Source organism: Aythya fuligula, chromosome 3 (assembly GCF_009819795.1).
Source record: "Aythya fuligula isolate bAytFul2 chromosome 3, bAytFul2.pri, whole genome shotgun sequence".
Taxonomy (NCBI): Eukaryota; Metazoa; Chordata; class Aves; order Anseriformes; family Anatidae; genus Aythya; species Aythya fuligula.
In genome coordinates, this window is record NC_045561.1 from 61,358,114 (window position 1) to 61,383,250 (window position 25,137).

At 44.2% G+C, this 25,137-nt stretch overlaps 1 protein-coding gene across 3 annotated transcripts; it reads right to left on the reverse strand.

The window, feature by feature from the left end:
• Nucleotides 1-25,137, reverse strand: LOC116487726 (gamma-aminobutyric acid receptor subunit rho-1). 3 transcript variants are annotated; one of them, XM_032184875.1, is made up of 10 exons: nucleotides 25,016-25,137; nucleotides 13,481-13,534; nucleotides 9,492-9,598; nucleotides 8,114-8,181; nucleotides 6,533-6,756; nucleotides 3,800-3,882; nucleotides 2,972-3,112; nucleotides 2,354-2,506; nucleotides 1,218-1,414; nucleotides 1-359 (listed from the first exon to the last, which is right to left on the reverse strand). In XM_032184875.1, exons 1-10 carry the CDS (start codon nucleotides 25,135-25,137, stop codon nucleotides 72-74), a joined length of 1,437 nt encoding a protein of 478 aa, XP_032040766.1. In that variant the 3' UTR covers nucleotides 1-71. The 3 variants fall into 3 exon arrangements, with proteins under 3 accessions (XP_032040766.1, XP_032040765.1, XP_032040767.1); XM_032184874.1 differs by having other exon boundaries at nucleotides 9,492-9,601; XM_032184876.1 differs by lacking the exon at nucleotides 13,481-13,534.

A 25,137-nucleotide genomic window follows, 5' to 3' on the forward strand; every position in this document is an offset into this window, starting at 1 on the left:
TTCTGTTCGCCTATGAGACAGTACCTTCATGTACCATCGCAGTACACTGTGACTATGGAAGTTACAGATGTTTATGAAAAAATCGACCAGTATATCAAATTAAATAGAATGTATGCACCAGGGAATATTATCCTGGAGTACTTGTCAATGGCGTGAGTGTCGATCCGCATGCTGACGTATCTCTGGTTTTTCCTCCTGCCCGAGCCCCTCTCGGACCCCAGCGCCAGCTGCACCATCATCCTGTCCTGCTTGTCGCCGTTCTCGGACACGTAGTGCCCCAGCTCGCCCACGTCGCCGTCGTTGTAGCTGCCGTCCATCATCATGGGCCGGGGCTGAGGTAGGCTGCACGCACAGGGAAGCTGCGGACACAGGTAAGAGCAGAATGCTTTTGAGTTATGTCCCGGTATTCACAGGCATCCCATTGCTCCTTACAAAGGGAGACATGCCTGGGGAACCGAGGCTGCTGGGAGACAAAAAGGAGAATGCGATAATGCAGCTGAGCAGCAGCTTTTTCCTTTTTTTTTTTTTTTCTTGTAATTTTTTTTCTTGCAATTTCTTGCCTGCTGGACACAACACAGTCACAGAGAAAGCAGGGCTGTCTGTTAAAAAGTTCCTTTGTCCTAAGCACATGTACCAGGGCGTAAATAAAGGTTGGATCTGTATTTTGAAGCACAGAAGAGGGCAGAGGGAACCTTCAACGAGGAACGTATCAGGCTTGGCCCATTTGAAGAGAGGAGCTTAGACTGAATTTTGGGTGGTTGTAGTTTAAGGCAGAAGGAGGAAGTTTGGACCATTGTGTGTAAGTCTAGAGTCTGCTTGGAGATAGATGTGGGAAATCTGCTGTGTTATCTGAAACCCAAAATATGGTATCTCTGTGATGCTACCCACAGGTTTGGATGTTCAATGCACAAAAACATATGTAAAGGGACATACCTAAAACCTCTCCCCTTTATACAGCCAGTGGAGGGCTACACGTTGAGGCACATAATGCCCTCAGGTCCTGAAGAAGGAGGATTGAACCTGGATGTCAGGTGTCTGTAGTAAATCTCTATAACCAAGAATGCTTCACTGCTGCTGTCTCCTTGCATGCACTGCATTCTCCCAAGGCAGCTGAGAGCAACGCACTGTAGTAGCCTTTTTTTTTTTTTTACATTTCCAAACATTTGCCACACTTTTTCTCAGTAGCATAATGCTGCATCTGAAATAGAAAAACTCACCTTGTCCCGGAGTTTCCTCTCCTTCCGCTCTTGCACAGTGGTCAGGTAATTCACGGCCGCATATTCCAGCACCGAGAGGAAGACAAACACAAAACTGACCCACAGGTAAATGTCCACTGCCTTGATGTAGGAAACACGGGGCATGGAGGCGTTCACCCCCGTGATGATCGTGGACATGGTCAGCACGGTGGTGATCCCTGGGAACACAGCAGCAGAGAGATCGTAAGGCGTGATCAAACTTGACTTTTCATCACAAATACAGCTGCCATTACAATTTCCCGACATCTTAATTGACCTTGGTGCTAAAAGTTCTGCTCAAGGCAGTGCCCACATCTCAAAAAGCCATGGCCCAAACCTTCAAGTTCCCTTTCAGTGATGTCTCAAGGCAATGGATGCTGTTTCTTGTGGCCCACTGCTGTCTCTGTTACGTCTGTTCCCTCTCCACTGAGGAACACAGCTTTAACAATAAATAAAGCCCTGAGAGGTGTTGCTTGGAACAAACGGAAGCCAGCTTGGACTCAAAGTCTGCACATGTACTAATTGCACTTTGCTAAAGGCAAAGCTTCCTCTTTAGAAGAGCTAACTCCATAACACAGTTCTGCTCCCGTGGCGACTCCTCTGGCATATGGCTTCATCTGTCTGAAGGGTGCTTCAGAAGGGAATGCTGTACCCCTCACGCTGCACTGCAATCTTATTTAACAAGTTAAAGAATGCAGCTTGACTTGCTATATTACCTCCACCCTCTCTCCTCAATAAAACTCAATAAACTGAAATTTTTCAGGGCTGCTAACAGCGATTTTCACCTCTTTGCTCACTGAAGTCTCTGAAGGATACCGGCACTTTGGCTCTCTGTGTCCCACGTATCTGCTAACAGCAATAAGACAAGAGCGTGACATTTGCTCCCTGATTTGCACCAGGTGCAGCTGACACTCGTGAGAGCAGGGAAAGCAATTCTCTTGGCACTGCAGGGCAAATGGAGAGAGGTCAGTTCCTCCTCCATGGGAGGAATGTGTGACACAGCTGTGCCACTAGGCAGTGCAGGGGCATGCATAGCACAGGTGATTTTGTCTTGATGGCCAAGGCCACAACTGCATGGAACTGCCTCTTAGGTGTGCTGAGTCCAAAAATGTTTTTACCTAAAGGGACTCTGGCAGGAACTGCTCGGCGATCGATCCAGAAGGACACCCAGGACAACATGACCATGAGAGTGGCAGGGAAGTAGGTCTGGAGCAAGAAGAAGAAGATGTGTCGGCGCAAGGTGAAGTTGATGTAGAGGCGATTGTACCATCCTGTAGGACAGGGAGAAGGAAACACAGAAGTCGCACCACACCAACATCAAGCTACTTTCAGATAACGTGATGTACCAGGGAAGCAGCGGCACGTTTGCTTTTAAGAAAACAATTAATAACCACAGATTGTTGCAGTTTACAGAAACAGACTCACTGAACCAACTATCAAAGTATCTCAACAGGATCAGACCTTCAGAGAATATAATATAGCCTGTACACTCAGGGACTTGAATTAAGGCCTGGTATGATCTTGAGGAGGTATTGCCTTTCAAGACTACCACACCACAAAGATGTACGTCTCTGTCAGGGATACCTGACATCTTGCAGGGGACACCTTGGCACAGAAAAGAGGTGGGTCTGGTGGGACCCACGAGGACCTCCCAATGGACAGTTCTCTGCATCCAAGGCCAAGAGCCTTCAGCCCTGCCCCGCGGCCTGCTCTCTGCCAGGCCCTCTGGTACCCACCTGTGCTGCTGTAAAAGGCGAGCTTTGTTGTGGTGTGAAACTCCTGGATCAGGAACTGGGACAGAGATATCCTCTCATCTGTTTTTAGGGAGTCATTCCCATTCTTCCAGTAGAGCATGAGGTCATCTTCGGTGTAGGCATCTAAGGGAGCAGAGCAAACCTCAGTGCAGTGCACTGAACCAGCCACTACTGCACCTACAGCCCAGGTGTAATAAAAACTGTATTAAAACAGAATTAAGATTATAATTCCATATTGCAAATTTAAGAAGGAGAAAAAACTCCTGAAAAGCTAGAAGTTTAAAATGCCTCTGTATAAAATACAGAGGACAAAGGAGCCACCTGTGGGGATAAATTGGGTTTCTATCACATAGATACAAGGAACGTAAAGAGAAGGTGATTAATACCACTGCCCCATCATGTTTTCTACACCACAGATGAACAGGGAGGTGCACAGGGAGGGCATAGGGCCTTATATTTATGTGTTTAAGATCTGTGGTGCAAGAAGGTACCTGGGCAAGGGGGTGCTGCTGGACACCACCAACCTACAGGCAAGTGTCCTGATGCCCTCTGAGGATGGGTTGGCAGCAGGGCAGCCTGGCTGGCTTTTAGGGACACTGGCAAAATGGTACTCAGCTGGCACTTGCAAACACTGCTTTGTTGCAAAAATTGTCTAATTCTAGTGGAAAAATTCAGGCAGGGAGTTTTTGTCAGTGTTGGAGCTCACTGGCTTTGGTTAGAGCTCTCACAAACGTGGCAGCTGCTTGTTGATATAATTAAATACACCACAGGGTGCAGCACTTGACTCCCCTGTGCCTGCACTTTACTTACAGCTTTCAATCTCCAGGGAACATGTCTGTGTGTCCAGGGGAAAGCGACTGAAATCCATGTTGCACATTGCTGTTACTGTAACTCTAGGAATAATTAAAAAAGAAAAATCATTAAAAACTTGACTTCTCATGTGACTGAAAAGTAGTAAAGCTGCAGGTTTGTTTTTTAAGCAACTACCTGGCCAGTAACAGTCCACTGAAAATAAATATCTTCCATTCAGCTAAAACCATGCCACTGAAGTTAAAGCCGTTTTTTTTTCTTCTCAGTAAACCAGTGTTAGCAAAGGGGGCTAGAGAGTTAGGCCACAATGAACTGCTACTAGAGGGCATAAATATTGGAGATGAAAATGGGAAAGGACAGAGAGTGCACTTTATCCCTTTTGTCTGCCAGCAAATACCTCTCTGCAGAGATCTGTACTTTCAATAGATGCTTTGTATTATAAACTAACTTAGGTTTATCAAAGCCATCCTAGTGGTGTGAAGGATGCAGGTGGGTTTCTCCATGCCCCACGATTTCCAGCAGCTCAGTGAAAGCCCGGTGGTCACCCATGGGTGCCAGCCACCAGAGGGCACAGGCAGTGCCTCGGCTTCGGGCTGGGGCTGGCGAGCAACCGAGACGGCTGACATGCTCTGCTCCATACATCAAAAGCTCTGCTCTTGCTACAGTCTGATTATGTCGTTTTTAATGGCATTATTTTGTGTTTGCACTGGAAGCTACCATAAATCTTGACTCAACTGGCTTGAACTCGGGGAAGCAAACGAAAAGAAAAACGTAAATTGTAATGGGGAGAGACTTAATGAGTTATAACAGGGTTAAAGATAGACAGACATCTGTCACATAACGATAAAAACAAGATGCAGCCCCTTATGTTAGCAGTCTTTCTCTGTGTGTGGATTCACAGTGATGTTGCTTTCCTATCTGTGTTTTGTCTCAGAGTCAAACTGCTTGGCACAGATTTGTTGCTTAGGTGCCAGCGAGGTCTACAGCGTTTTCCAAGAAAACAGAAGACAACGTCTGGCAAGAACCTTAAAAAGGCAGACACCAAGGGAAAAAAACAAAATATACAGTCGGTTAGCAATGACCTGTTTGCTGCTAAGTATTCATACATGTACTTCCCCAGCATCCATAAAGCACTCCAACGTGCAGTCACAACCGAATAAATTAAAGTGCTGTTGTTTGCTATTCAAGATGTTCACTGTTGTTTTGTGCAGGGCGGTTATAAGTGAGCTGCTTAAGCACAAGTCTGTGTGTGGCAGTGTCTGAGTAGTTCGATATTCTTTTTGCATCTTTGTCAGACAGATAAAATGCTTTCAGTGCCAATGACTTGTATCATGCAGCTAAATGAGAGAGTGTATAGGCATGTGTGGTACAGCTGAATGTTACATTGCTTTATTAAATCATTTTGTTATCATACTAAGGACCTGAGCAAACTTTCCAAAGGCCTGAGGAGCACCTGAACCTAGTCAAACATGCTGGGTGAAGAAAAAAGCTTTAATAATGAGAAGGCTGACACTGCCCAGGCTGTGACTCGCGGTGAACAGTATGATAAAAAATATCATAGAACAAGAAAATTCCTGTCACAACGATACCCCCAGGCCTGGCAATTTCTCGTACTGCTTCCTTTCATAAAAGGAAACATGTCTTGGTAGGCTGAGGAGCTGAGGAGGCTCAGCTCTGCCCCTCACGAAGGATGTTGTCTAACATGCCCTTAAGGGCCTCCACAACCATCCCAAGCAGCACATTCTGCAGCCTTGTCATTAGCTGAAGTTAACTCCATGCATCTTGGTGCTCCTGACCCCACTCTCAGCCAGATTTTCCTTCCTTTTTCGTCCTTCAGAATATGCTGTCTAGCTGCTGTTTGGTTTATTTATCACATATTTTGCTTTTTCTTTGCTATGGAGCTGATGTTGACAGTCTTGCATCAGACTGTTGTACAGCAATTTTCTTTCTCGTGGGTTTTTATGGGTCATTTGGCAGTACTTGTTTTCTAACTGAATGGAGCTGCAGACAGGAAAAGCTGCAGCACTGATTTTAGTTTCTTCTGGAGATGGACAGATGCTCCTCACTTAGCACCTCCAAGCGTGAAAGTAACAGTTAGAAAGAAAAAAATCCTGTTTTAATACTCTTCAGACTTCTGGTCAGCAATGTTCAGCTCTTTACTGAGACATCTGTTTTGTGTTTGAAACTTGAGATCAGTGCTGTGGAGGGAAGGGAAGGGAAGGGAAGGGAAGGGAAGGGAAGGGAAGGGAAGGGAAGGGAAGGGAAGGGAAGGGAAGGGAAGGGAAGGGAAGGGAAGGGAAGGGAAGGGAAGGGAACTTGTCACTGCATGTGCTGAAGGATGCTGTGTTTTGCTGCTTATCATAAAGATAAACCTGTGTTCAGTACGATTTATACTTCTTCATAATTATCTGTAAGAATAGTAATTACACATTTTGCTAGGCCCAGAGACTGTTACAGAGTGAAGGTGAAGGGATCCTGGGGGCAGGAACCAGCAATGCTGGCACAGAAATTGGCTTCATGTGAGGGCCAGTTGTCCTCCCTGTGGTACACATGAGCATTTTTTCTTGTGACGAAGGAAGGGGCCTGTTCTTCCTGTTGTTGGTGGCTATCCAATGCATTCATACTTGTAATTTTTTTTAGTGTGAAGTCATGCAAAAATGAAACACGGGAATCGATTAAAGCACTTTCCATTCCACACCACTAATAGCTCACACTGACCGAGTGCAGTTTTACCTGAGGCTATAAAGTACCTTCCCATCTGGCTGGACCCGCAGCATGACGTTGTCCGTGGTGGTGTCGTGGATGAAGGAGCGCTTGGAGTGCACAAAGAACATGTCAGGGACCCAGATCTTCTTCACCAGCCGGCCATCAAACGTCATGCTCTGGTTGTTGGTGCTGGGGAAGGACAGCCTCTCGTCTTTCCAGTAGTGTCTCAGGTAGAGCGTCATGGTGAAGTCCTGCAACAAACAGGTTCGTGTCACAGCTTATGCCCTATCAGCATAGCAATGATTTCTCTTCTCTGGTACACACTGCACAGTACAAAGTGCTGTTCCTGAGGGTTTGGGTTTGCTTTTTTACTTATTTCAAGGGAATCTCTCATGTACCTGATGATAAACTCAAGCACAAGTGTTTATAAGCATGCTTTCTTAGAGTGTAATGTAATATATTACCATAGTCTTTTAAATAAAGCTGCACGAGTTAAAAATAATCGATTCTGGCAATAAAACGTATTGTCCGTCATTATTTTGTCAATAGCCCAAGCTGACCCTGAATGATTTTTTTAAACCTCATGTGATACACAGCGCTTTCCCCATGTTGCTGCGAGTTGCAGCCTGATGGTACACGAGGGGCAGGACCACTATTCAACAAACAGAGGAAGTCCCTCAAAATCATAATGCTTTCTTAAAAAAAGGTGACTTTTGTTGTTGTTGTGGATTTAACCTGTGCAGAGTGCCAGCATCAGTCCTGCATGCCCCTGAAATACTGCTTTAGCATCAGCATGAGGATCCAGGACAGACTGACAAAGCCTTACACTGGTCCCCAGCACACAGCAGGGGTGACACAACTGCTAATGAGCCTAAGGCAGATTCTGGAGAAACTTCTGCCCTCTGAAAACTCCTGCCCTCTTATGAGCACACACTTCCCAGTGAGATGGGTATCTTGTTGAAAGTGGTAACTGTTCTTTTGATGTGAGGGGACACTGAAATGGATATTTCTGTTCTCATGGTGGTGCTGCCACATGAGAGAGACACTCTAATGAATTTTCCTATGCTGTTGCCCATTCTGCTGAAAGCAGAACTTACCAGTCTGAACCAGTGCAGATTTTAGGATGGCTACATGGCTTCTGGCTGGGAGCGAGCTGGGCCCTGACCACTTCAGAGCATGGTCAATGTGAAACCTCGTCTGCAGTGTATCAAAGTGCCCTAAACCTAACACATTAATTAGTCTCCTCAGAGCTTTTATATGCTTTGACTTTGTAAGAAAATGTAAAAATCCAAATCCTTTGGGGGCAATTCTGGCAGTGTTGTATCATTTTGTCTTAGAGAAAAGAAAACGTCAGATTAGCTTTTATGCCTTCTGCTTCAAGACATTTAGAGAGATGAAATGATAGCTTCAGTCAGTGGAAGTAATTGTTGGCAGATTCAAGTCAAATAATGTGACCGGAAGGCTGCAAAGTCTCCATCCTTGGAGGCATTCAAGTCCAAAAGACAGAGCCTCAAGAAGACTGCTCTATCTGACCCTGCTCTCAGCAGAAGTTTGGGCTAAATTTTCTCCGTCTGTCCCATCCAGCCTCAGCCCTTCTGTGACGCTTACCATATCCACCTCAGAAATGCTGTCCAGACTTTCAACTTGGACATCCACCCCAACAGGAATTGCAGGGCCTGGAAAGAAAACAAGAATTGAGAAAGTATGAACTTGGTGAGAAAAAGTAGTTCTCAGCCTGTCACATCTTAGAAATTAAATCAGATGTCCAGTCTGATATAGAAACAATAGAAAACTAATTACAAGTAGAAACGATTGGAATCCATAACAAAAGCCTGCTAATAACAATCAAAATCAGTAATGAGACTGACCTACTCCTTTTATTGTTACATCCTTCAAAATTTCAGAGTAATGTCTCTAGTGCTAAAGGCTAGAGCTCACCAGAGGGATGCCTTGCAGAGCTCCCATTCACACAGAGAGCAGCAATGGCACAGCTAAGGGGATGTGGGAGAGTTACTCCAGTTTTTTCCCTCACATCTTCTGCTCCCCTCTCAGGCTAATACCACCCCTGAGAACTGCTCCATGTACTTGGCTTTCACACCACTCAGTGCTCTGCTGTGGAAAAGACAGGGTGATGGACAGGGCTGCATTACAGCACACAGGTATGTGCACTGAACCTGGGGCTCCCAGGGGGAGAGGTCTGGCTGTGAGCTCGTGTTTCCCTCCTCCAGGCTTGGACTAGCCCCCCGCATACCTCTGGCAATTACAGTACAGGAGATCTGTCAAGATAAATAATACTCACATTAGTGGACTGCTATGAAACTGAAACCTTTTTAAATTAATTGAGCGTGTTAGTGTTTGGTATATTGAGCATTTAGCAATAAAACCTTCTTCCATCAGAGTATATAATGGTAGCCTGGATTTGAATGACCATCTGTCAGCCAGAAAGGGTAGATAAATTACAACATTCTCTAATCCACAGGCTGAAAGAAAGCGTGTTCCCCCTCCTCCTTTTTCCCTGAAAGCTTAGCTTTCTGTACAGCACAGCCACAAAACTGTGAGCAAGCATTAGCACACAGCGGTCAAAATGTTTTATTTTGTGTTATAAATGACATAGCCAGGTCAGCAAGCACGGCACCTGATTTGATTGTGCATACAAATTGCCATAGGAAGCCAGGTTTGTAGAATTTCCCTGTCATCCAGGAACACATGGAAGGTGTATTTGTAGATTTTGTCAGAAGAAAGTGCCACTGAATACCAGGAATATTAAATTGCCTCTAACTACTTTTCCATGAGTTTGACTAATCCATTTGTTCTCCCAAGGAAGAAGCTACTATCCTGTACCTATATCCCTCTGAGTATGTCATGAATTCGCAAAAAAAAAAAAAAAGTTAGAGATGGAAAAGGCTCTGCTTGTTGGCCTGACTACATGCTAAAAGAGAAGTGATAGTGTAAAATAGGAACAATGGCAAACATGCAGGTGTCATACCTCCAAAACCTGGTCTCATGCTGAAGTCATGGTCGTCTATTCGCAGCAGCTGTTCTGACTTTGTCAGTGGAGATTTGGTGATGTCAGGGCTTCGTTTCAGGATTGGGCTACTGGGAAGAGAGAAACTCAGGTAGTAAGTCTTGTGAGAAGTACACACCCACTTCAGTCCTAAAACCAGAACCTGCCTGGGTTCGTTTACCCCTTAAGCTATAGCCAGGCGAGTGCTTGCAGTAGTTGGCATCATGTGATCACAAAACACCCCCAAAACCAACACAGAATGCTTGGGCACCTGTGGCAGCTCTGGCACCCTGCGAGGACATTTGGCTTGTGTCTGTAAAATCGGCTGGGATTATCACAGAGTTTGGATAAAATCACTCACATGTATGGGCTGGAGAAGTAGTGCGCATGTGGTTAAGTGGGGAAATGAGAAGTAAGGAGGAAGTTTTCTGACAGTGATTTTTGACAGGCCAGGAATTAGGGAAACAATATATAAAATAAGCTACTGGCTGTTGCCCAGGAACAAAATGGAGATAGGCTGGGAACCAGGCCAGGAGGCAGGCCATCCCCTAACTGGGGATAAAATGATTAGCTCCTGCTCCAGATTTCTAACAGAGATAAAAAGGAGCATTAAAGACTAGAGTCTAGGATGGTCCTCATGGAAGCTGCTAGAGCTGCATTCAACAGTGAGCAGAGGGTGCTCTGCTCCTTTTCCAAATCCACTTCTGGGGTTGAAAAGCTCTATTTGGCTCCCCAGACCTTTGTCTGGGACAGAAGCTGCAGCACCTTTTCTGCTGCCCAGTCGTGTGAGGAGCCTTCCTGCGCTCCTAGCAGCCACACAGCAGCAGAGAGCTCACAGAGAGCTCCAGAGAGAAGGCTTGGCTGTCCCTTAGCTTGAGAAAAGATGCTATGTTCCAAGAAGCACTTGTCTGACTACGCAGAAGACACGTCAGCAATAGATTAAACAAACCCAGAAAAACAAAGAAAGTTGGCAGGGAATATTTTCCTGTGATAAAACTCGTCCTAAATGAGATTGCCTAACCATGCTGTACTTCTCATAGGCAGTTGTACCCCAAGAAACCAACACAACAATCTCCTAACAGGGACCAGAGGTGTTACCAGTGACTCCTCCCTGAAGCCCTGAGCTCACTGAGACCTGGTCAGTCTCAATTTAGTAATTTCTAGGAGTTACGAGTCATCTACATCCACTGATGAGTTCTTAAAGTCATTACCTACCCCTAATACATTTTAAAAGGTGGTCCCTGCTTCTACTTTAAATTTGTTTAATTCTGCCTCTTCCCATGGCATTTTGCCCCTATTTTGCCCTTATTTTATTAAATAAAAGCGACTTCACAAATTTGAAGCCTGCAAGCCAAAATAAAAGAATTTCTAAACTTTCTGTTAACAATGAATACTCTGCATTTTTCCTGTCTTGATGAAAAGCTCATTTTCCAGATAATGAATTAATTTCATAGTTCTTATCAGATTCTTTCCATTCATTAAAATCTAGAAAGAAACAGGTGAACTGGAGGAATAAAGTAGCAGGTACAGGGTGCAATTAAGTACCACAGAAGTGTTTAATAACAAAAGATTCACCTAGGAACCTCAATGGTCAGGAGGTGGCAGACCAGAGAGTTAGTGGTGTATCAGAGAGAGGCCATAACTGAGCCGTAGAAAGAGCCATGGGATTTTAGGTATGCATTCAGGAAGCAAGGTTTATACCCAGTCAAGACAGGGGAGTGTTATTACCAGGTGACTAGCAAAACCTCAGACATTCAAGAGGATCATCAGTGCTCAGAAAGGCACTTTTCTCCCTGACATGGGCAGAGGAAAGGGCGAGCAGCAGGATGGAGAGCCCTGCAGAAGGGCTGGCTCCATGCAGAGGGAAGGAGCACGGCACTGGCTTTTAGGGACTGAACATTGCTTCTCCTGTTTCACACGAGGTGATAAGCACATTTCTTTGCTCCCCACTTTTATTTGTGCTCATACATGATGCATTTCATGGGCTACTTCCTTCCACAGTGCATACCTCCTCATCCTGGGGGACCTACACGCTTCATGCCTGCTGGCCTCATATCCAGGCACATGCATTCAGCATATTCCCCAAATAGTCTATAGCTTAGGTAATTTGGGATGACTGACCAATCCTACAACTATTTGCCTCTCCATTGTTTTGTGCTCTTTGTAACCTTGACTAGCAATCATTTCACGGGGTTTATCAGCTACTAAAGATACTGAATAACAGCAGATGATAATACATTTCTTCACATTTCTATTTTAAACTGCTTGCTCAGAAATAGTCTTACATCTGCAATGAGATTCTGAGACACCAACTCCCCTGTATTTAATCTGTTTACAGTGGATATGTTATTCATTTGCGTGATACTATCTAGTGGTAAGTTTTAGCCATATCTCCTGAGTCTTCACCATATACTTCATGGGCACCTAACTCTACCATATCAGCACTTTGGCCTTTGTCAGCCCCATTTGTAACCTTCCTAAATATAGTTTAATTGGAAAAAAAAATAATTAACCTTCCTAAAAATAGTTTAACTGGAAATATAAGGGGAATACGTTTTAGGACTATATGTCACTTAACTTTTTACGTGTCCTTTTATATGAGCAAGAATGGCATTATTGGGAGCATATAAGAGGGCTTTTTGCATTACCAGTCCTTATTCCTATGTTTAATGGCTGTGGTTGTTTTTAATTTATTTATATTTTCCTGTCACTGAACCCAACTGTTCAGTTTTGAACTATGAACTGGTTGCCCAGGGAAGTGGTGGAGTCACCGTCCCTGGGGGGTGTTCAAGGAAAGTTTGGACGTGGTGCTTAGAGACATGGTTCAGTGGGTGACACTGGTGGTTGGGGGATGGTTGGACCAGATGATCTTGGAGGTCTCCTCCGACCTTAGTGATTCTACGGTTCTATGGCTGTGATAATGGGAATCATTTTTGTTCATCTTAATTTTTTGGCCATACCTTTATTACAGTGGCTCATTCTGAAAATTTGTAAACTCCAATATGAGCAAAAAGCTGATAAGAGAAAATATTTAATATTTTAATCTTGAGTCGTGATTTTACTTTTTAATTTTTGGTAAAAATGTGAGAAAAAAATAATGTTAATGTCTATTTTAAATAAACTTGTTAAACCAATAGTTTTTATTTTGTTTTAAGAAACACTACTGTTGTTTGGTTTTCTTTTTTTTTTTTTCTCCCTTTGAAACTTTCACATTTTCAACTTGGTGAAGAACCCAGAAATACAATCAGAATAGAAAAAAAGAAAATGCTCTGTCCTGCCAGAAATCATGTTTAAATTTGAAGTATTTTCCTTTCTGAAGATTAAAGCTATGTGTTGTTGTTTTTTTCCACTTCAGATTATTATTATTATTATTTTAAATTTTGCTTCTGTACTGAAGTACAGAAAAAAAATCAAAACGTCTTACAAGTAAAACAACTGGATTTGTCTTGAGCCTGGTAGGTCAGTTTAAATATAAGCTGGGGGGAGGGCTGTTCCCCAAAGTGATGCAATTTACAGTTTTTTCACTTCTGAAAAGGGAAATATACCCCAGAGGTGACAGTGGAAGTCAGGCTGATTGCACTGGAGGTTTGGAGCTCTGCAGCTCTGAAGGAGGACAGGTTTGGGGGCTGTGCTGCTTCCCTGCACTGTCTGGACCAGGCCAGACAGCCCCAAATTGTTGGATGTCTGACCATGCCAGGCAGGCACCGGTGGCTGCAGTAGTGACCGGGGGCAGAGGGGATTATACGTGACCTAAATACTGCCCCGCGCCTGACACAAATCACGCAGCACTGCACTGCGAAGCCAAAGGGCTGCACAAAATGGCTGTGGCATCCAGCTCTGGCTCCACAAGGGGAGTTTCGCGTCCCCCCAGGCCTTGCTCGACCCCATTAACAGCATGAATCCTACTTATGGCCTGTGTGTTAGACTCTTTACAGCCTCAGACGATTTTGCTTCCCTCTGCCTTCGCCTACCTGCCCTGCTTGTGTGCCTCGCCGTGGGCTTCCCGTCTCTGCCGCTGGGGCCGGCTGCAGTGAAACGACAAGAAAAGGGTGAGATGAAACAGCCTGGTTTTGGGACACCAACACACAGTTTAACAACATCAGGAGGAAAACATGGTTGGGTCTGTGGTGTTGTCTGTTGTAGCACAGGCTCTTACCTTGTCGCCAAAGGCCAGAAGAAATGGCTGCTCTGCCTGCTGCCATTTTGCTGGGAGAGGAGGGCAGAGCTATGGGTGGGTTGTGAGAGAAAACATTTTGGGGCATTTCTACCAGCAAAAGGGGCTTTGCCTCATCCAGGGAGCCCTGGAGGGCCCAGTCCCACCCCACCATGTCACACCGTGTGTGGGTTACCCAGTAGTGTCCCCTGCAAGGGGACCTTCTGCCTTACTGGTCTTGGTGGGACAAAACAAGCAACGAGCCCATTAAACACATAAATCCTGGCTTGACAGCTAAGGAAACAGTGCAACGCATTAACAGCTTTGCTTGGTAGTCTTTGGTTTCTTGCTCACATAGCGAAAGACTTTTATAGATAGGTGTACACAAGCTGGCAAAAAAATAAAATGTAATGTACTCAAAGCCACAAAGGAATAGGAGAAACTGTGTGTAAACAGCGCTTTTAATGCATTACATCTACTCAGCTGAGAGAGTTGAATAGTTTCACGAGAAGAAAACCTTTGCAAAGTATTGCCTGGGGCAGTGGTGGAATAAATATTTATAATAAATATTTGTTGCTGTTTTGTATTTTCTCCCAGCTGTCTGTCAAGAGAGTCCCTGCTCCTCTCAGGTGTTTGGGAAATGTTTTATTTTATCATTAAAGGAACACAGTACTTTTAGAAGCGTGCTAGCTTGAGTAAAAAAATAAAAAATAAAAAAAATAAACACACAACACTTGCAACTCATCTTTAATTAAAAGTTTTTAAAAATGAACTTATCTCTGAAATAAACACTAGCTCTAACCAACTCTACTAATGAGCCCTTTCACCCATTCACATATATTTAAAGTCCTGCTCTTGAGACTAACAGAGGAAAAGCTCTGTTTGCAATGCCTGTCACCACCCGAGTGCCATTGCCCCTTGAGTGAGAGGTGGCCAAACCCCATGTTTTGTGGGCTTTCTTTTTTTTTTTTTTCCTGGGCTGGGAACTCTCTAAACACTGATGGTGTTGTAGGGAGATGCATCTTGCTGGTGTTACAGAGAAACAGACAATCTCCGTATTGCCCAGGCTAGCAGTGGGCTCTGGGCTGCACCACTGGCTCACCCTGAAGTGAAACATTTGCCAAATGAGATTGGTATCTTGCCAGAATCTGTTGTGTTTAGTAGAAGAGGACTGGAAATAAATCCTCATGCAGACCACTCTTTTGGGAAGCTTTGGGCCATGCAGCACCATTGCTATTGAAAGGAGCAGCGTCTTTGGTGCTTGGACCCAGACACAGTGCAGCAAAATGCACTTTATGGAGTCTTCTGCCTTGTTGATATGCCCTTATGCTGCTGCTGACGTGTCTTGCTGCTCTCTGCTTCTTGTTTGCTGGCTGTCAGGAAGTAATTTCACATGTTTTGGGCATAAGCAGATTCTGGTGATGAGCTGACCTACTAAAATGACTTTAAAGTGCCCTAGTAAACTCCTGGCTGGTTAGGAATAAGGTAGGTATTCAAACAGGGATGAAGCAAGCCATATTTTTGCTATTTCTAATTTTCATTCCTCATTATAGAGTTTATCTAATGCTTCACATTGGCCCTGACCCTATCCCAGCTGCCAAGGGAGCCTTCAAGGCATGGCCACCAAGGATTTGTTGCCAAATCCTCCCCATCCTCCGCAACTGGCAAACCCACGTGGTTCCTCTTTTCTTTTCCTTCCAGGTGATTCTCCACAGCCCGTAAACTAAGCTTTATTTCTGTATCACAAACCAGCATAAAATGTCCCCCATGCTCCAGTTACCGCAGGACACCAGGTTCATTTGTGTTCATCTCCTTCACTTCTTAACACCGATCTCATTCCCCTTGTCCATAGCTCTGAGGTTACCGAGCTTCCCCAGCTTTTCTGCCTCCTCCTGTAGCAGCAAAACATTCGTACCTGTTGCCAGCCATTCCCCAGTTGCTGTGATGTGAAGCCCCATCTCTTTCTACTCATTGCATATATTTTCTGTTCTGGTTTCTGGGGAATATCTGCTGGCTTAGTGATCAGTGGTGGCCACATTATGAGACCCAATTAGCCTTCCTGCTCGGGCTGCGAATCAATTGAAAGGTGCTGTGCCTTCCTCTAGCACATCTGCTGTCCCTGAGTGTTTGCAGCAGATAACTGTACTCAGGAGTTTCAGTCCAGACATTGCTCACAGATTGCTCAGCCCAGCTGCCTGCCAACGTGGCCACAAAGTGTGATGGTGATGCTCCTGCCTCCATCTGGATGACAGGCAGTCTTCAAAACTAATCAGTCACTCAGGAGGTAAAAAATACAGAATAAAGAACGACTTTTTATTTTTTTTACCAATGTCAATAGTTAACTCCTAACAGTTATAGTGCCAAGAGGCATTTCATGGCTCATGAAGCTCACTGAGATGCTTTATGAAAAAGCAGAAAACATCACTGGAGCAGGCTGGCATTTATTCATTTCTCCCTGTGTGTTGCTAGAGCAGCTCTCAGGCCTCCGGTGGCACCTGGGTGATGCAGCCTTTCCAAAGTCCCACCAGCTGCCCCCACTACGTGACTAAACCTTAGGACTTCGAGGGAAAAAAACATTCAGGAAAAGTGCTACATACACAAGGCAAAAGGCAGTTCCTTCTTTTTATAAGAAGTCTGAGATTTACTATGGCACTTATAGTCCCTCTGCTCAGCCAAGAGAGTTGCAGAGTTAGGGGTAACTGTGTCTGATTTTCAGAAGAGACATCCAAACATAACATATGAAGGACACAGCAAGCATTTCCAAATGCCTGGCTTCACAGGACATGTGCCAGAGGAGTGTCAGGTTCACGCTGTGCACCAGACGACCCACAATATTCTTCATCTTTGAAATAAGAGCTTCTGAAAGGGAACACAAGTGATAGAAGCCCCTACGCATCTTAGCATTTTGGTCTGTAATTACTTACACAGGACACATTTCCCACCTATAAATCATACTCTGTTTTCTCCAGAGGAGGCAATATACCTCTATTGTATTGTATATTGTACCTCTCGTATACACAGTGACCTATTTTACACTCTTATTATGATAATCTTATTAAGATCTGAGAACATTTCTTCCTTGAGGAATTAAATCCAAATACAGTTCCAATTCTTCAGGAAAAATAAATAAATAAATAAATAAATAAATTTGGAGTATTTTCCTCAAGAAAAATGTGAAGGTAAGTTGCTGAAATATATGAGATGTCCAGGGTTCATTCATACCAACATCTCCACATCATGTTAAAGGCAGAAACCAGGTAAGGGGTGCTGGGCAAGGACATGGTAGAGAGGCAGGAGGGGCTCATGGAGGTGTGGACAAAAGTATAAAATGTTCATGAAAGCACACTAATTTTTTACTTAAACTGGGAGAGTTACAAAGTTGTGAGCTGTAGACAAGCCACTAAAAACTGAGGAAAATTAATCACAACAAATATTTTCAGCTTGGCATTTGGCAAACTCTTGTTTGCCTGTAATTATGTTGGGTCATTTGTCCTTCTGATTAGTAGGTTTAAAGGTGGTGTGGAAAGGTCACCTCTTGCTATTGCAGGTGGTTAAATCTTTGAAAAGAAATGGGGGGAGAGAGCTATTTTCTGTATTCACATCACAAAGTCTGAGAAATAGTGTGATTCAGAGCTGTTCTACCATCTTATTTTTGAATGACACAGAAAATTCAATGAGAATGCCATTTTAATGCAATATTTCTTGAATATAGATCAATTGTAAGATTCAAAATATCCTCAGGCACTCATTACATGTTGTGCTTCCTTTGTTCTTTCCCTGGTCATGAACTATGGCAAAAGAAATAAAAATAAAGGAACCTATAGCTATTGATTATTCACAAGAAACGCATGTCACCTGAGATCCTGGCACTGTGCCTGAGGTTGCAGCAATGAAATTCCCCTCATGCATCCAGTGGGTGTACGATTGTTGGGTTTCATGGCAGGCACAGCGCCAGGGCTCAGCTCAGTGAAAAGGAGCAGCAGATGAAGGGAAGGGGAGCAATGCAGAAAGGTTCAACGTCTGCCCCAGTCTTTGAAGAAAAGACTTTGACTTGTGAGCACAGTGCAGACTGGGGAAAGGCATGTTAAGGAATGTGTAGGTAAGCTGGGGGGTATTTAAATCAACTCATGCCAATGGCACTTCCCCCGGAGCACCAGGAGTACCAGCTGATGGAGTCTCCAAGCCATTAGCAGGTACCTCTGAGGACTCCTCACACCCGGGAGATATCCCTGAGGGAGGATGAATACAAATACAAAACATAGCTTTAAGCAGGGATGAAAATAAGGATGCTGGAGTTCTGATGTTTGGAAAGAAACTGGGACAAATTCATGATCCATTTGTATGCCCCCCCCAGGGATAATGAGATTATAAAGATCACTCAATGCAGATCTTTACAATAATTGACGTCAAAGCAGTCTAATGTCCTTCTGACAATGTAACTGGCCGCCTTAGTGTGAGTAAGAAGAAAAGTAGATTTGAGGGAGGTTTTTAAAATTTCATTACTAAACCTGAGAAGTACAGTGTAGATGAAACCGTAACTTTGAGCGTGGTTGAACGACCGTGGTTAGAGCAACTGGTGTTACCTTGCTGTCAGGCTGGGGAGACGTATTAGATGGCATCTCACAGATTTCATCCTGGGAACTACTAGTCAGCATTTGCAATCATAATGCAGATGACAGAACCAGAAAACTTGTGCACGACAGCATGCTTGAAAGGGATACAGACACTTTGGGGTCTATGAATGCAATCCAAAGCAGCCCCAACACACTGGAGGAATAGTCCAGCATCAATAAGATGAATTTCAGTTTGAAAATATATATATATATAAAGAACTGTGGAATCCAGAAAGCTAATTGTTCAAATGCAGACTGGGGAATAAGCAGCTAATTAGCAGTACTACACTTGTCTTAACTGCATACAGGGAAATCACTCCATCTTCATAAGGGCAATCAAAACCATCAATGGTTAAGGGATTTGTTTGCACTACAAAAAATACCGGACTGTAATGATTCCATCATTTGGACAGTGTTAAGAAGTATTCATACAGGCACAGGACCAGAGAAGGATTTAAAATAAATGGACCGCAGAGTAAGGGGGCACCAGGCTTCCACCCAGAAGAAAGCCAAGTAAGAAAGTGCTGAATTAGCATTTAAATTGACCCTGGTGTCACAAGAGTGACAACTCTACACTTTGGAAAAGAGCTCCAAGTAGAATCGGAGAAGCTATAGGCTCCTCCACTGGACAGATTGCCTACAATTGTAGTAAAAACCACCAATAGTAGACATCAGGGAAATACAATATATATTGAAAAAGAGCTAGGGACAGTTTGACTTTTCTTGAGGGATGTTATGTCCTTTTTAGAGAGTTCTCCAAGAGGCTAATGAACTTGCAATCAAGATGACACAGTACACCTGAGTTTCCAAAAAGCTGTTGACAGGACCATCCCAGAGGCTGGTAGAGCCACTGGCAATTCAGGAAAAGGGAATGACTGACGTGAATGACTACAAAATAAGAAACAAAAGGAATAATAGAGAGTTTTCACCATGATGAAAGGTTGTCATTATAGTCTCCTGAGAATCTGTGATAGGATCTGTGTCATTCAATAAGTTTGTAAATGATTTGAGCATTTCAGTGCTGTTAGCAACACCAAGCACACCCACATCTCACATACCCAATGCCCATAGCAGGGAAAAAAAAGAGATGGAGGAGGAGGAGGGAGACTGGGCAGCTGGAAGGTGGAAAGGGCTTCCAGACAGCCTGAACAGGGCTCTCCAGATCAGAAGGGTGACAACTGACAAGCAGTAGAGTATAATTATATAAAATGAGGATTGAAACAGTGAAGGTGAACAGGAATTTATTGCTGACGGCTTTTCATAACACGTAATAAGAAGAAAATTGAAAGGAAGTAGACAAGCACAGCATGTCACTGTGAAATTCACTCTCACCAAGGGCTAAGAATGCTAAAAATGGAAGTGAGTTGGAAAGGTGTCTGTTCAAAGAAGAAAGACCAGAAGGATCATTTCTAATGTGAGTCCAACCCCTGAATCGGAAAATCAAACACTTTATGTGTAGTCAGGAGGGATAAAACTGCCTTGCAGTATCTCTGGGTTGGTTTGCTGTTATATTTTTGTTTGGTTTGGTTTGGTTTTCATTGTAATGCTGGGTTGCAGATATGCTTTTGGAGCCTCTTATGTCTCCTCACACCACCTCATAAAACCCATTGGAGTAATGGTAGGCCAAAAGTCAGTATGAAGCTGCTGAACCTGAGCAAGTAACACGGTGGCAACATTGACAGGAGATTTTATCACTAATCACTCAGTAAAGAGGCACAGAGTACCTGGGTATGTGAATGTAGCTACAGAAACACTGGTAAAGACAAGTTTTCTGACACAAATCACCTGAATAGAGATAGAAAGCTATGTGAAGTGCAGACCCAAAATAAGTACCAGAAAGGATGAAAGGAGGCTGGTGATAATGATGAAAGGAGAAAATACCATTTGCGTAGAAGCACTGTTTGCAATGATAAGCAGAGAGAAGACACTTTCGGCTGGGTTTTGAGAAAAATACGCAAGACTTCCAAGAAAATTGTCATGCAGGATTGCAGTTGCTTGAAAGAGAAATGTGTGGAAAGGGACAATGAGAGAAATAGCAAAGAAATAATGAAGAAAAAGATAATGTATATTAAAATAAAGAAAATGAGTGCTGTTGGACAGAAGAAAAAAGATTTCTGGCAAGTGGAAGAAGAGGAAAGACAGGCTGCTGAAGGAGAAGAGGAAGCTAGAGAATAATGCTGGATCAAAGCAGCAGGAGCAAACCTGGCAGAGCTGGGAGATGGGAATTGGATGTGCCTTGGGGCAAACAGCTGAGGCAGGTGAAGAGGAGGGCAGAGGAAGTCAGGGGCAAAATAAAAGAGAAGTTGAAGAGGAGAAAGCTTGCATGGGGGAAGGAAAAGGAGTACAGGAGATGGAGGTGAAAGGAGGAAAGGGAAAGGCAAGCTACCAACAGAGATGGAGAGACTCCCGTCACGCTGGCCTGAAGCCCACACCAGGCCTCTTGCTCTGAAGGCACTACCGGTGCCTGTGGTGTCAGGGCACAGCCCAACCTGCTGGCCTGAAAGCTCGGTGCCTTGGGAGCTGCAGGAGCTCTGCTGGGCCTGGCTGGCTGCTGATAAAGTGCTCGCATAGTCAGTGCTTTCATGGGGCATTTCACAGGCTTATCATGCACTCAAGATCTGATCTAAAGACAGCTTGCGTTAGTAAGCTTTGTTTATGCAAATAAATGCTTTCAGGATCAATTGTGAAGATAAGATACAAAGGCAAAACTCTGGGACAAGAGAAGAGCTTAAGGAAAATAAATCCTGTTAGGGCTCATGGATGAATTTATGAGGCCAGAGAAAGCCATGAAGGTAGGGGCTGCCCTAGGTGTAGTGAGGGTACCAGGAGAGCTACGTGTGATTTACTGATGCTGAGCCCTTGAGAAAGGACTGGGAGGGAACCATGGCTGTAATGATGCAGAGTGGCTCGCCTCACTTAGGAAGAGTGCCACTAATGGTAATAGCATCTGAAAATGTCATAAAGATCCTTGGCTGTGAGATGGACCCTGTGACGACAAGCAGAGGGCTTGTTGTAGAGGATGTCAACCAACTGCTGGAAAAGATAGTTCTCACTGGCAGAAATATAAAGAGATAGATCTGGAAGACTGGGAAACGAGTTGCTATTTGGAGACCAGAGGGAGGCAAAATGATTATAATGCAGGCAGGGAATGGCAGGGACATGGCTAAAAACATGAAGCCAGTCTCTCAGCTAAGATTAAACAAACACAAGCAGTAAATCTTGTACAGTGAAATCTCTTCTGCTGAGAGTTACTTGTCTGAAAGGTGGTTATAAAGCTGTCCAGGGAGATTTTAGTGTTAAAGGAGATTTTTTTTCCCAGCAGTTAGCTCTGTCAAAGCAACCTGGGCTCTGCTCCAGGCCAGTTCTTTTCCTTTTGCTCATCCTCTCTAGCAGATTCTGCAAGTCTAATTAGCAAGGCAGGCTTTGGCCATTTTGTTGACATAATGATTTTGTGGCCTTTATGCTGTCCTTGCCATGATCCCCGTGCAGCCTGGTGGCTCTCCAAGAGCAGTTGGGAAAGCAGCAGACAGCCCTTGTGCTGGCTCTCAGGGCTGCAGCCTGGGCCTGTAGGAGTTTTGGCACTGTGCACCTTGCAGGCCTGAGTTTGGCTTTGCGAACCCTACAGGATTTGCACATGGCTGACTGCAAACTGCGAGCAGGTCTGCAAGGCGCAAAAGGTTTTGTTTTTGTATTGCTGCTCTTTAAAGTGAAATTCCTGTGAGGTGTTTTGTCCTGGAGATAAGCAAAAATCAGTAGCCGAGTCTTTGACTGGCACACAGACATTTTTACAATGAAATAGAGGGCCGGAAGGCTCTGTAATAAGGAAGGCTCCCATGCAATAAAGCTCTCAACATTGCTGCTTGCACTGTGTATGCATACTTTCACCTGAGCTTATTTGCCATATTCTTGTCACACTCCAAATTGTGTCCCAAAGCCTCATCAGCTATATTTAAAGAATTATTTTGGACCCCACCCTTCTTCAAGGCTGTCCCGTCTCTTGCTAGAATGGCTGCTCTGGGGTTTGTGCAGTGCCAAAAATTGTGGCAGTGTCTGACACTGTGTCTCCCATCCACCCCATTCACCCTATCAGCAGGAGCACAAGGACTGTGGGATCAACTGGATTTGGGCAGATGAAAGGAGAAGCCCTGGGGCTTGCAACTGCTGAGAAAATGGTGAGCTTTTATTTGAAATCAGAGAGTCTCGCTGGAAGAACCTAACACTTCCATCCAAATAGACAAGCCAAAAGAGTGCATCTCCTCCATCAGCTGCACCACGAGAATTAGGAGCAAAGCTGGACGCTTCCCTCAAGGACAGCAGGAAGCTGGCAGCACACCCAGGGTGACAGGTCCCTACAGCAGATGCCCACTCTGCCTGCCAGCACTGGTGGCTGGCACTGAGCTCTGGCAGGAGGGCAAGTGGATGGTCTCACGCCCCCAGAAGGCTTCTGGAGGCTTGAAAGGTCATGGGTGCAAACCAAGACAGCCTGAGCAGTCTGTGGTCATGTGGAGATAGATTAGATAGATTTCCTCCATCAGCCTCCAGTGAGCCTCTGCAGAAGACAAAGGCTGCAGTGAAGGGATGGATTTTCATCTTGGCACTTGCCTCAAGCCTTATGAGCCAGAGGCAGCAGTGCCTGAAAAGGAGTAAGGAAATACATTGCTGTAACTTCTTCTGCATAATGGATATTCAGGGCTGAGTCCTGAAGGGAAGGGAAGCAGAGCTCTTCAGGAGCAATCTTCACTACAATTTTCTTCTGATGTTATATAGGAACCCCCCTCACCCTGTTTTTCTCCCAGGCTCTAATTCTGCAATGGGAAAAGGCACTGACTTTGAAATGCAAAGGAACTGTGCCTTCTTCAAAGCTCTCTCATTTGATCAGCATTTTAATGTGTACAGCACCCAGTCCTGCTGTCAACCCTGCAAAAGCAGTGAAGGGGCAGAGTCAAGGTGTGGGAAACATCCTACACTGAGAACTTTAAGAAGCTTGAGCTGAACATATCTAAGAGGAGATATCTAAGCTGAAGCTTAGAAGGAAATCAGATGGGTGGCCAGAATCGTCCTTTCTGATCTGACAGCAGCTAAGGCTGTTACACCATAGGTCTGACATGGCTTCTCCCATCACAGGGAAAGTGAGCAGTGTACTGCCAATGGACAACCTCTGGCCACGCACCAGTTCTGCTCCTCTCTACCCATCAGTCCTCCTCAGCATCAGCACCATGCTAGAAATAGGCAAATATTCCATAGAAGGGACCTCCCAGGCCCTCAGAGGGCTGCCCAAGGGGCTTGTCCTGGCACAGTGACACCACATGTACAAAGAGCAGGTAAAGAGGCAGCTCCTGTGTGAACTGAATAGGTGTTTCTTTCCCATTTTCACATAATTTTAGCACTTCTGCTGTAGTTTGTTACATTGCCACTTAATTGCATCTCACCCCTTTCTTTTGCCACAGTCAGCATGTCACCTCCGCTGCCACTGCCATGAATCTTCTATGAAAACAGGGGTTTTGTGTCTTGTCCCACACACGGACTGGCTCTGGCATCCCCTGGGGCTGACCATGGGCAGAGTGGCTGCATCCATTTTGCCACTTATACCTCCAGGAAGGTGGTGTCTCTGCTAAAGACATTTCCTATGTTTTAGATGTCTCAGGGACCCAAAAGTGCCACCATGACAGTGCTATCACTCTGTATTGTATCCCTGCCTTGCTTACCCTAGCAGTAGGCAGAAGGGAACACTGGGAAATAAAAAAAGGACCACACTTTCCTCACTTAAAAGAACAGAAACAGTGACTATAGCAAAGCAGAAGTTGCATAGGTTCGGTCTGTCACAAGCAGAGGTACACAACATTTGAACAGCGATCTAAATGTGTCAGCTGTATCCTCAAAACAGAGCAAAAACAGACAGACACAAACAAAGGGTTTTTCCTCCAGGTGTACCTTGTGATGTGCCCAAATATAAAAATCCTCCTACAAAATCCCAAATAGTCTCCAAACAGAATATAAGTAATCACAACTCAATTGCCCAATTGTAGCAAAAAAAAAAAAAACCTTCCTCAATCAAAACCTCCTAAAATGGCTGTCTACAAGACAGAAGGAGAAAAACATCACGTATCCTTCTTGAGAGAGGGAGAGAGGGAAGGGAAGAACAGACTGAATATTTCAATTCACTTTGAATATCTCCATTCAATATCCTGCACGCTCTCCCTGTTTCCTCTGTTAACTGACCATAGCCTTGAGGCTTGCAGAGACACTCTTTTTTTTTTTTTTTTTTTTTTTTTTTTTTTTTTTTTTTTTACTCTCAGAAGCTCTATAAACAACCAGCAAAGGAATAATAAAATAAATTCTGAATCTTTTCAAATCACATCTCCAGTCAATCTAATCCTCATAGCATACAACAGTCCTCAAGGACCTCACTTTCCTCTCCACTCTCACGTAAATACTCCAGCATATTTCGACCACAATAAATATAATAAAATGCTTCTTTTCTGCACCATTCCAAACTTTGAGATAACTCACAAACCCACTATTTTTTTTTCTTTTTTGGAGGGGGAGGGAAAAATGGTTTTCACTATAGAAAATGCATTAAGAATTACTCATCGGCAAAACGAGCACAAGAAAATATTTTTGACTGAGATCACACCCTGCAAATGCAAACTAATTGTCTGACAGACATTATATCTTGATCTGTAGCATTACATTTTTCCACATTGTAGCTATTTGAATGTAAAAAAAAAAAAGAAACTCACCTGCCTTTTTTGTACGCTTCATGTATTTCTTTTCCTTGTCGGTGGACTCTGCATTCAGTGGATAAAACCCATCCCCACAACAGCAGGAAGATGCTAAAATGCATTTTATGGACAGTCAACAT